General features: G+C 46.6%; 2 protein-coding genes across 2 annotated transcripts; both read right to left on the bottom strand.

The window, feature by feature from the left end:
• Nucleotides 1–4,500: 4,500 nt before the first annotated feature.
• FSUBG_7512 (uncharacterized protein) lies at nt 4,501–5,058 on the bottom strand (the record flags this gene model as incomplete). Its single annotated transcript, XM_036685826.1, has 1 exon — nt 4,501–5,058. One exon carries the CDS (start codon nt 5,056–5,058, stop codon nt 4,501–4,503), a length of 558 nt encoding a protein of 185 aa, XP_036536985.1.
• A 3,653-nt stretch (nt 5,059–8,711) lies between these two features.
• On the bottom strand, nt 8,712–9,448 carry FSUBG_7513 (endo alpha polygalactosaminidase precursor; the record flags this gene model as incomplete). Its single annotated transcript, XM_036685827.1, has 2 exons — nt 8,712–8,939; nt 8,984–9,448. 2 exons carry the CDS (start codon nt 9,446–9,448, stop codon nt 8,712–8,714), a joined length of 693 nt encoding a protein of 230 aa, XP_036536986.1.
• Nucleotides 9,449–12,285: the final 2,837 nt, after the last annotated feature.

Below are 12,285 nucleotides of genomic sequence, written 5' to 3' on the forward strand. Positions count from 1 at the left end.
CCGTCTGCCTGTTATGTTTTGTCTTAGTCAGAAGCAACCAAGTCGTAGCTCCTGAGCCGAATATCTGCCGAGATCGGCTTTGTATTAGGCGACACAGTCAACCTGAATAGATACCACGAGATTGCATCCTATACGGAGAGCAGCTACACATCCATACACAAGATACTTGATCTTCTTCAAACTACAATGTGACCCGTCATAGACTGGCACTATACAAACTTCTACCGGAGGATGGCATCAGTAATTTAGTAATCTTACGCGTTATGTCATGAGAAGTCAATACTAAATATACATGTCTGGATGGCCTCATCACATGGCGTTGCTACAGATGCTCACTGTGTGTAATGAGTAAGCCATCGGCCTTCTTATCCAAGTTATAATCTGCAAGGACTTTGCTTACTTGCCGTGACAGCTTTTGGCACAACTCTATTAGCTCAATGGGGGAAGTTGAGGAGGCTTGGTGTGCTTTTGGTCTGGCGTAGTGTATCCAAGCGCATCTTGAGGTGCGGGGAGGGAGGCAATGATTCGAAAGGACCAACCTCGCCCACTGCCTTTCAAGGTAGGTAGGCAGTTCTATCACACCATCTTGGTCAAATGGACTTCTGAGGTTACAGGCGAGTCTCTCAGTGAATGTAAAGACTAGGGTCAAGAGTCTTCAACTTCTGGGGAGGAGCTTCAACACTCATGTCGTGAAATAAGGCGATTTGAAGCTTAGACAGGTTCAATATTTGGCTGCGGAAGCTCAGTAGTCTTGGAAGTTTGATGGTGTCGGACGTTGTCTTCTGGGCTTGGGACTGGAGTGCAGCATCGGAATGAAGGCTATAGATTGGTAGGAGGCTTAAAGTTGAGTCGCGATACTGCAAAAGTCAGTAAAGATCTTAACGGTGGCCGTTGCTGGTCCGAGTGATCAATCATGGGACTACCCTCTCGGCCTTTTCAAGCCTTTAGGCCTCACAGGCTCACATCTCAGGGCATCATCGAGCTCGTGTGGCCAATCCGAATGGAAACGCAAAGGCAGCATCCGGTATCCTATGCTTCAGCGATACCAAAAGTCATCAATGACAACCTGCCTCGGTAGTCGATCAAGTAGAGAGAGAGATGTGGCGGTGACAGGTTCGGAGTTGAAGCTGGGTCTCTTGATGAGTGAGAGAACGGCGTTGATCGCCAGTGAAACTTGTCAGCAGGCAACGCTGGCAAGCTCTTCTTCCTTGATCGTCATCCCTTGCTCCAAGCTCAGGTGAGGCCAGAGTACAGTCTCAACTGACCATCGTAGGTTGATGAGTTCGGGTCGGCGCTATTGGTGTAATCGGTGTGGCGACGACGAGACAACTTGACGGGGAACCCTATGTCAAAGGCGGTGCAGCCTTGCACGGTATCTTTTATGCAGTTGGACTCGCGTAGCCCATTTGGAGGCAACGATTAATTGACGAAAATGGGCGGGAGGCTTCGAGGATGGAGTGTTCATCGGCGGTGTGGCGTGTCCCGCATCAGACACGTCGAATTGAAAGAGTTGGATCCGACACTGACAACAGTAATCGCATATTGGGATCGAACGAAAGAATTTCTCATGTTTCTGGGGCAGTTAATACGTGTAAGCTTGTTCAATCGAGGTCTGCATACTTACCGATTGTAGCACTCGGAGTGGCACAGGCCCCCTATCCACGCGCGCAATCGATCTCTATTTTAGACCAGTGCTAACAGCGATTTTACATCTGGATTTACTCATGAATTTGAGAAAGAAGACTCGACGTTCCTCAACATGTTGCTTGAGGAGGCAGTCAAGGGCGGGAGGGGCAAGCACTGGCCAGTGGTAACGGAAGCGCTAAACGGACCTGGCCTATGGCACTGGAATGCAAGTGCGTCATGATTCCAGGCTGCAACCGCCTCAACTGATCACGCTCTGTCACTGATCTGCTCTTCCACTGATTCGCCAACATTTTGAGTTCATCTATGGAAGTTTATTTTTTAAGATCTCAAGTTACAACCGCCGTTTCTGTCTAGATCACGAACAAAAGGGGCATAAGCCCAAACTCTCAGTATGAACCGCGTCCTCCTCCGCGAAAACAACGCGTCACTTTACACAAATGTCGGTGCGTACTGCCACTCCCATTGTGTCCCCCTTCTGGATAAACAACAATAACGAACGCGTCCGACCGTATTCTCTCTTTCCTCGATGGCCGCCTTGACCAAATTACAAGTGTCTCAAAGCTTTCGACCAGGTTGAAAAGGAAGTACACGTAGAGCCATATCGGACGATCCAGCAAGTACACACTGTGCCTCTGTTGGTGGCGGCAATGAGTGATGAGTGCGGATTGCCAGCCGAGTCATGAAACCTTGGCGTAGTCTCCGCACCACACCAGTCGAAGCTAGGCCTAGGGCATCTGGCATTTGTTGATCATACGGAGTAAGCGGTACATTATCATGCGCTTGTAGGGGGGGAGGTCGGCTGCGGAGTAGCAAAGGCGATGATATGACCTTTCCTGTCTAGGCTACCATCGCGATACCGCCCTGCCTGGAGGTCTCGGCAGCCACGAGGCGCTCCTGCTACAAGGAAGCAAGGTTGTTGTAATATTGCTCGCATTGGCTAGATGCTCGTGTCTTTATCGTCCACCATTTCAGCAGCTGTTTGTACACAAGATTACAAAGTCAACGCGTCCGTGGAGCCATGTGTGGTACAGTTAATGTGTCGACTCGATGCCCCATCCCTACAATGATCTGACAAATGTACTGTGCTTTGCGAGGGGATAAAATGAGGCTGGGGAACGGAGAGGTGGCCTTCTGGAGACTACCTGTTTCTGGCCTGGAGCGAAAGTTTAGTTCTAGTCCTTGCCTTGTTCGACCCCCCTCCGTGGAGCTTCCCCCCGAGATTAACGCCCCGACGGGGCCACGGGCAGGCACTCCGTCCAATCGTAAGTTTACCAGGACATGGGTTCTTGGAGATGGCGCCGGTTCATGCTGCTTGTCAAACTCACACTTCGATCGATGGAACCATGCAGGAGTAGAACAAACATGCCGCACAGATCTCGCATGGATGTTATTGAGGCCTACCACACTAGCCATAGAGTGACAGTCAAGGTCAACCCGCAGCAGGTCTCACTCTCGCCTGTCTTCATCGGTTTCCACGAGTGTTGCTTTGGGTCGGCAACCTGGTCCGCGGCTCACGACACCGAGACAACAACTCGCTTGCTTGAGACAACATCAGATGGGCGTGTGCAGATACCATCCCGTAACCTCCAAGAGGTGTCGCTGACCCTCACCTTCACCGCACATTCAACTGTCTATTTTTCCCCTGACCCGCCGTCACATCCGTCAGGCTCAAGGTCGCGCTTTCGCCCGTCGGTGTGTTACCCCTGCATGCCATGTACTCTCTGAGTCTGTCAGCTGTCAAATCTTTATTAGCCTCTACGTAGCAAACACTGTCTAAACGATGTATCAAGCAGTATTCTGTATTATTTCAGCTTCTAGAAGTCGGACGCATGGTTGTAACCATTGTTTTACATCATTCTTGCAGTATTTGTCAGGAGTTTAGGTCATCGTTCCCATTTAATCACTGCACAGGGGCAAAGCGAACTACATGAAAGCACGTTCAGCGAGATCACTGACAAGACGCTTCACAGGATGGGTGTGCCAGCAAGGCTCCTGTGAGATCAGCGGCTTGGGAACCAAGCCAGCCCTGAGCCAGCGCTTACAGCCAGCCCCATCAGATTCCTAACGCCCGCACCAAGAACCTCCGGCGCCGCCGTGTACCCACCCTAGTGGGTAAGGAAATACAGCGGACGGGCTTTGGTGGGAGATCAGCGATTTTTGGTGTAAGCCGTTCCGCTGTTTTTCCTTACCCCGAGGGCCACCTGACTTTCTTCGCTTGCCTTTCGGATGATTCCACAGTGCGACAGCAAGAATCAGCGGCCAAATTCATGGCCTAGCAACGGTTACGCGTGTCGTTTGCCGGTCGTCCGAGCCAATGACACCTCCTGATGGTGTCGCTCGGGCTTAATTTGTGGACGCGCACAGAGCTGAGTAGTGGCATACAGAGACGCGTTTAATTGACGAGGCTCAACAGCCTAAACCATTTCGGAGAAGCTTTTCCTGGCTGTAAACTCCATATTCTGTCTCGATTCACGCTTTCCATTTGGTTGCAAGAAGGAGCTGTAGATTAAATTGAGTTACATGGTAACAACATGGTAAGGTAAAGGCCTAAAGTTTGTTTGTGTCTGTATTCTTGTTTTAGATGTCTCATAGCGGTCATTTGTTGTTTTTCGTTCCATGGCAGCCTTTCCATTTAGTTGGAAGTCAATATCACGGTGGAGCCATCAACAAAAGACACGTTCTTATACAAACAGTGAATTATAATTACTAGAGACATCTTCTATCAACATATAACCAGTAAAGAAAGCCCATTAGTCCCATCACTAAATAGTTACAGTAATACAATTCTCAAGAAAGCCTTGGAATTTCGTCAGATCTTTTGTGATCTCAGGAAGAGCATTGATCGCAGGGTTCTTATCCTTGAGTCTTCTCATCCGCGCCTTCGGTTTTTGCCGCCCAAATCTCATCGCGATCCTTGTGGATAGTCTCCCATTTCATGTTGTCGTTTAGACTGCCTTCGACAATAGATCTATCCAAAAGAGGAAGACCCACTGATTCTTTCGCTGCGCTTCTTATGCCCTGATCTTCAGTTCCCGAGGGGGATGTGGTGTTTGAAGATTGTCCCGATTCTGTAGGGGTGGTATGATCTCTTGACTGAGTATCCTGAGGTTCGAAATCGATAAGCAGGTTGGGTGATACATCATCCATTTCTGGATGGCAGCCGCCATAATGGTTTGGGCATGCCCCGTAACAGAAGCTGACTTCCTGGTCAGGGTCACTGGCACCTTGATGTTCGGATGCAGCGGGAGAGGATACTGTATGCTCATCATCATCGTAAGACACAGAGTTGGGTGACGCATGTGTTGAAGAGGATTCATCAGGGGGTGACGGATAAGGGCATGTGCAAGGCGTCCAGTCGTTGGCCTCGACGTTAGAGTTCGGGCACTGGCACATTGTATGCCAAGGTTCCATGGTGTTGTGCTTGCAGCTGGGATTGAAGCGGGTGGGTTTCAAAGACGGTATTTCCTGAAGCCGAGCACCCAAGATCACAGGAAGAATGATACCATGAAGCTGGAAATGAAGCAGTGTAACTGATGTCGGTCTAACTCGGTGTTTTGCTCAAGCTGCCTCGGTCAAGGTTCCTCCGATATATATAACTAATCTCATTATCTTTGCTTTTCTTTCTTCAGTATTGCTCATCATAACTTTGCTTTTCATGGAACAGCATAACGACGGCTGGCTGACGATGGTGTTCGGCCCCGTTGTCGTCGTATCCGTGAACCATGGGCCAGACCGCTCAGTGTTACGCTATCGAGCAAGGTAGGCACGCCAATCTTGCCGGCGGCGGGTTGACCCTTGACCCGCGAAGCTTCCAGCAGATCCCTGTGCACGTCCATATCTCCAATCGGGTTATCTTAAACGGTGATCATTGCTTGAAACATACTCCACAACTTCATTATACAATGACTCTTCTGAATCTTCAAGGATTAGCATCAAGTTGTAAAGGCTGAGACATGCGGCCATACCGCTCTTTGAACAGGCTGGGCACTTATTGCACGTGTTTGTTGGAGCTGTGTGAGGGGTCTGCCTATCAATTGTTCCCAGCCTTGAACACGCGTCTGCACGACGCAGGGGTTTGGGGTGACATGCCAACGGTGTTAACAGTCAATTTATAACAGGGATACAGCCATGGATCAGGGTTTTCTAGAACTATCAAAGTGCAAGGAGCACCAATATTAGCGCGCAAGCCAGGAGACGAGGCTAACTAGCTGCAGTGGCAGGATCAAGTAGGCCCGTTCCGAGTAACTGTATTAACTTAGAGCATTAGTAGCACCTTGTGGGTCTTTGCCCCCCAAGTTAAGGATTGAAGATTATGGTATTCGTACTCAAGGTTGCAAGATCCTAGGTGATAGGTATCCAAAGGGCGTGGCCAGTACCTTGAGTTACTACGGTATTTGTGCTTTTTGCCCTGCCTATGTGCTTGCAGTTTTCACTTCTCTCCCTACTTCCCCTTTGCTCTAATTTCTCTTTTATTCCTTTCTGGGACAGATGGCGCTGGTTCTGACCGTGTTTGAGACTACTGTACGGCTGAGCTTCCGATCGCGGCGTGGCTATATACGTAAGCAGAAAAGACAGCCATTGCGATTACTCCACTTAAACAGCCTCAATAACCCGATATCTATATTTACCCTTCATTACTTACATATCTTAGCATATCTTAGCAGCCATTCTACCAGGTCATTGTGGATAATCTTGGATTCTGCTAGTAGTTAGGACTAGGCAGTAATACCAAGCTTCTTTACGGTAACTGTGAATTATTGTACTCATAACGGTAGATAACCAAGTCGCAGTCTACGATCGGTGTTCCAAAGTGCTGCTATATGCGGGATATCCATTCTCTTCCCCAGGTGCATTTGCTTTGCAATTTATCTTATCCGTCCACGCCTCCATTGACGCCATGGCAGTTGACCCACCTAGCGCGACGATAAGAGATTCGTTGCCTGTCTGAACAGCCCAAGACAATGCCGTTCTACCTTCATCATCCCGCAGCACCAAACCGGCTTTGCAGCAGTTGAGTAGCATCTCCCCAGGTCAAGGGCACCGCGCCGTGCCGCCCATATCAACGCCGTGCGTCCAAAACTGCCTCTTGCGTCTGGACCCGCCCGTTCTGTATCAGGGAGAAGCTTTACGGTAGTCTTGTGGCCAATACGGACTGCCCAAATAAAGCTGTTTCCCATTTAAATCAGGGATGGGCGGATCGGCGCCATCGTCGAGGATGAATATAACGATTTCATCTTGCCCATTCCTTGCTGCCCACCAGAGCGGCGTTCGTCCTGTCATATCTCGACTATCTACGCTAGAAGCATTGAGCCTGTGAAGAAGTTTGGCGATCTCGAGGTGGCTTTCCCTGAACGCCCACCAGAGAGCTATGCGGCTCATATCATCGGGGTATTCACGCGACGGGCGCACATAACCGAGCACTTTCTTGACCATGCCAAGTGAACCAGCCCACGCAGCCCGAGCCAGAGGCCCTAACCCATGAGTGTTACTTTTCAGTGGGCCATTATATTTAGAAAGGCCCCAATAACATCGATATAACCATTCTTTACTGCCCTTAAAGAAGGTGTTTTCCCCTTCTTGTCTGCTGATAGCCAGTCAATCTAAGGAAAGCGGATTGATATCTCCATAACGCCAAGGTGGCCATCTCCTGCTGCCTATGAAAGAGGCGTGCGACTAACGCTATCTCTTGAGCCCGGCCTAACTTGACTGTCGTTACTTATGTTATTAATGAGGTCGTTATGCCTATTACTGGCTGTATAAGAGATCGGCGTTCTCCCCAGTCTGATCAGCGCGGTCTAATCTCGCCAGCCCTGGCTTACTAAGAAGTATCAGGATATCTCGGTAACCTTTCTCTGCGGTAACAGATACTGGAGACCTCCCCTGGTGGTCTATAGAGTTAAAAATTACTTTGCTAATATTAAAATATGCTTTTACGACTTATCGATCCCCTGCCCGAGCTACCTACCAGAGCGGGGCGTGGTTGTTATTGTCCAGCGAATCTGGGTGTGCTCCTCTCTCAGAAGTGCTTCTACTATGGGATATGACAATAGCCTCCTGCAGTAATGTGAAAGAGCCGTCCTTTTTTCTTTACTCTGGATATTAATGACAGCGTTAATATCTAAAAAGAACCCTGATGACCTTGTCCTATCCATTTCGTGCGGCCAGGGGCAAGGCGGCTTCGAATCTTATTTTGAGACGGGGTGATGGAATAATACAGAGAAGATACAGGGCTTTGGTCCTATTCTTAGCTTCAATGACTGGAGGAAGACGTCGTTAGCAATGTTGTTCGAGAAATCGTCCAGATCTTCGGTTAAAGAGCAAGCGACACCTGGCTGGAGGCTATAACCAACCAGGCAAGGGCCATCCTCAAATACGAGGATTCGAGACTTGATCAAGGGGAGAAAGGCGCACAACCGGGTTCTGGGAAACGAGCTACGTAAAGTTCAGCTTCGTTCCCAATCAGACCGTTCCACGCCAGAGAGGCAGCAGTGCGTGGCCTGTATGTCATTTTTCATTGGCTGCCACTACGCATCTGCACCGAATGCACTAGTGTCGCGTGACCATGATGGTGACTATCTCCTCTTCCGCCGGCAAAGATGCCTCGGCACAGGCCAGTGAGACCATGGAGGGCGGTTCACGACTACAGAACGTATGTAAGTGCAGGAAAGGCATCAAGATGTAGTTTTCAGAAACTCACGTCAGATGATACTTCCAATCCTTCTTTGCCCAACGATTCATCATGCTCACTTACACCCCCGTGGCGGCCCAAGCTGAACGATACGGACAACCTGGATGATATCTGTCCTATGGAATTCGTATTCAATGATACACACCGGCCTCACAGCTGTGCTAAATCGCCTAAACCTTTCCTCGGTAGCCTCGACGGACTCGGTTACAGCGTACACGAGACTCGGCAGCGCATTTATTGGCTCGCTTCCGGGTTCACTACACGTCTTTGGCTGTAGCAAGTGGATAGTCATTACGGTATAATGTCTAAGTTGTGAGCTGGATGTGTTATTTGAAGTTGGGATTTGTGGCTGAGAGCTTAAACCAGCAGACAGAACTTAGTCATCACTACCATCACCGCCTTCACTGTCATCGCTGCCATCGGTGTCGCCACTGCTATCGTCGCAAGCCTCGCCGATAAAGAAAGACACAATATCTTGTAGGTCTATCGCGGTGGCCCCGATGTCGACACCAGTTGACATATGATATTTAGCCGCCTCATTCGCCAGAAACTCGATGTAATCAATCTCGTCGTCTTCGGATAGATTGAAAACAGTGTCCAGATCCTAGAACATATTAGAATATTCCCATAAATCCAGGAGTGACCAACATAGGCATTCGTATTGCGGGGACTGATGGCATTGCATCCCTTGTCGGCCGCCACCTTGACACGCTTGGTGATTGTTTTTCGAACCCCTCGACTCTTCACATTGACCCATTTCTCACCGTTCGGTAAGTCCGTTTGAGTACCAATGTCCTTCTTCACGAAACTTTTCCGATCGGGATCACTGGGCTTTACAGTACCACTACTGAAAGAGCAAATAACATGCTTACCAGATTTCTGGAGTTTCTTTACTGTGGGCTTGTTATTACTCCAGAGATCTAAACCATAAACGCTAACATCAGGATCCAAGCTTTGAGGAAATTTGAATGGACCATCGAAGACGGTTTGCCAATTGTCCCCAATATCGGGCATCCAAGGGCCCCATCTTTTAGTAAGGAATGGTGGGAGGGAGAGGGCACTGAGTGTGGTAACCTCAAGGGAGAGAATTATAGCAAAATAGGTAGTCCTCATTGTTAAAAGTAGTAATAATAACGTATATTAAGGAATTAGTTTATAAAACTTTACTTAAAAGAAAACAAGATTATAAGGTATTTATAAGTAAACATCTTATATTAGAATTTTAAAAAACTAATTTATATTTTACTAAGTATATTATTATTTTATCCTATTACCTAAGACCTTAATTAACTTTATTTTATTTATTATAAATACTACAGAGGCGTTTTTACTTTTTAATCCATTTTAGTAACCTGTATTAAAGTTAAAGTTCTAGCTTAAAGCTTACCCTAAAATATAGTATTTATCCTTAATCTTTAAGTTTAATAATAATAATTTATAACAATACTTTATATACAAGCTTTTAACTAAAAAACAACATTATTCCAATCCTTAAGTCTTGACTTATATACTATGTACTACTTAGATTATATTACTCTTTAAAAATAAGGAAAAATCTATTAGAACTTAAAGATAAAGATAGGAAAGTAAGGCTAGTTCGTAATAGCGCTAAAGTCATTGAGAAAGAGAAGGGGAAAAATTAGGTAAAATACAATAACTTAAAAGTAGAAACACAACTTACAGAGAATAATCTAATAAAGTATACTGTATAAACTTATAAAATTAGGTAGTGCCTATAAATACCAAAGCCCTACTTATGCAGGCTTATACAGGCTATTAGAATTTCTTTATAGCTATAATAGGCTTAAAAAGAGGGAATATCTGCTAAGTTATTCTTTATAGCTAGGTTATTTCCTAATAAGCTAATTATATTACTTAGATTACTAGCTTGTATTAGTTTATGACCCTATAGGCGCTACCTAATTTCATGAGTTTATACAGTAGTCCTCAAAGTTCTGTTTTGCTAGCTTCCTGCTAACTGGTCCTGGAGCCCTTCGCTGGGAACCTTCCCCGGGCTAAGGTACCCCTCAGCACCAACTTGGAGGTACCTGCGGACCACGTTCTCAAGTCGTTCCCCCACCTTGAGACACGCCACTTTACATCAGACGCCATCTGGCGTGACACGTATGCCTCGACGGGAACCATCCTTACATTCTACTTTGAAGCTGTGACAGCAGAATGGTCTGCTCTTAGTAATAGCCACGGTGTCTCATCAGTTTTTATTGTGCCTGGCTCGGCAAAGTTCCTCAGTCTCAGGGGAGGTGTTGAATGGGTTGATCGTAGGTTGACATTCCATACAGCCACGCCGGCAACTGAATGCTGTGGCATGTTCTCGGTCGTTCCATCGGTAGATAGCTCATGGAATATCTGGGGTTTTTGTACCATTCTTGAGAAGCTCAGCAACCACAGGAATGTGGATTCAACGGAACCGGCTAATGTCTTACTCAACGGTAACGGCGCAACTGGTAATCACCCCTATTTAACCGGCACATCCATTCAAGATGATTCGCTAAATGGAATCCCTAATGGCACTACTACAGACCATAGCCATCATCATTTTAACGTTGTGATCGTTGGGGGTGGGCAGAGTGGTCTTTGCAAGGTCTCGGAGCATCCTGTGTTATCATTAAGAAAGACGCCCAGGTTGGTAATGCCTGGGTGTTAAGATATGAGTCAGCAAGTTCTGAGTTCTCGCACCAAACCTCGTCAAATACTTTTCGTCCGTTCTACTGGCTTGTATCTTCTCTTTAATGCATACTGCCCGCGAATATTGTGGGTCTCAGTCTAATAATCATATCATCAACTGACTTTTCTAGCCCACCTGCCTTTTGATCAGGCTCCTGGGATAAGGCAACAAGAACCCATACTCTTGACATCTTTAAGTAAGGGCATTCGATACAGGTTTCTACAAGACATGTCGTAATAGCAATAAATGCAGGACTGGACTGGAAAGATTGGCATTGTTATTAGCACTGGAAACAGAGGTCAGTGTGCTAACAAGTGCGCCGTGTTGCTATTCCTTATTTACCTTCTCCAATAGCACACGATATAGCTATATATACAAGGCCGGCATAGAAGTAACAATAGTTCGGAGGAGTCATGCTTATAAGTCCTTATAGGTTTAAAATGTGTTAGCGTAGTTGAGTATATACTCATTAGGTCGTTATGTAGTTGTTCTTCTGGCCGAGTTTATTAAAGAGCAATATAATTGCACGTTGAAGAACCCCTTTTCACCTACGTATCCAAATAAGCAATCTCTATCAAGTCATAGAATGCCCGAATTCCCATCGACATCAGTGACCGAGCAAGATTTACCCCGCCAGTATTAATTGCTCGTCTACTCTTATCGAAAATATTCCATGCCATGGCCCGGTCATAGCCAGAGACATACAAGGCCCTCGAGCGAGCTGGCTTCAAGGTTGTTCCTTTTGGAAATATTAAAGACGCAATTAAAATCCGTCTGGGTAGACATAACATGTGACGACCAGCTAATTCGCACCGAAGTGAGCTAATAAATGAGGTTTAAGAGACCTTGAAAAGGTCAAGCTAAATTGGTTAAGTTAAGGCCAATTTATATTAGTATTTCCCGACATAACACCGATGTCGGGACGTCTTGGAATTGTAGCCTATTGTCGGCCCGACAATCCTTATTAGCCCGTGTTACGGCTCAATGTTTATACGTATACGGACTTCATGGCCGGCTCAATCGGCTAATAATTATAATCGAGGTAAGACCAACATACAGGTTTTATTTATTAGTAAGGTCTTAATAACATTCCTTATTAATAAATCCAGTTCTTAATTATTAACAGGGGGATACCCAGGGTTATATATTGCTTGTAATATTGCAAGATGAAACAACTTGCCCAAAGCCCTGTTCCAAAATCTATAACTTCAATTAACTGTTACGTTATAATATCCTAACTTATCTTACGTTTAAGATTGTCAGG

Source organism: Fusarium subglutinans, assembly GCF_013396075.1.
Source record: "Fusarium subglutinans strain NRRL 66333 chromosome Unknown NRRL66333_c0000097, whole genome shotgun sequence".
In the NCBI taxonomy this organism is placed as follows: Eukaryota; Fungi; Ascomycota; class Sordariomycetes; order Hypocreales; family Nectriaceae; genus Fusarium; species Fusarium subglutinans.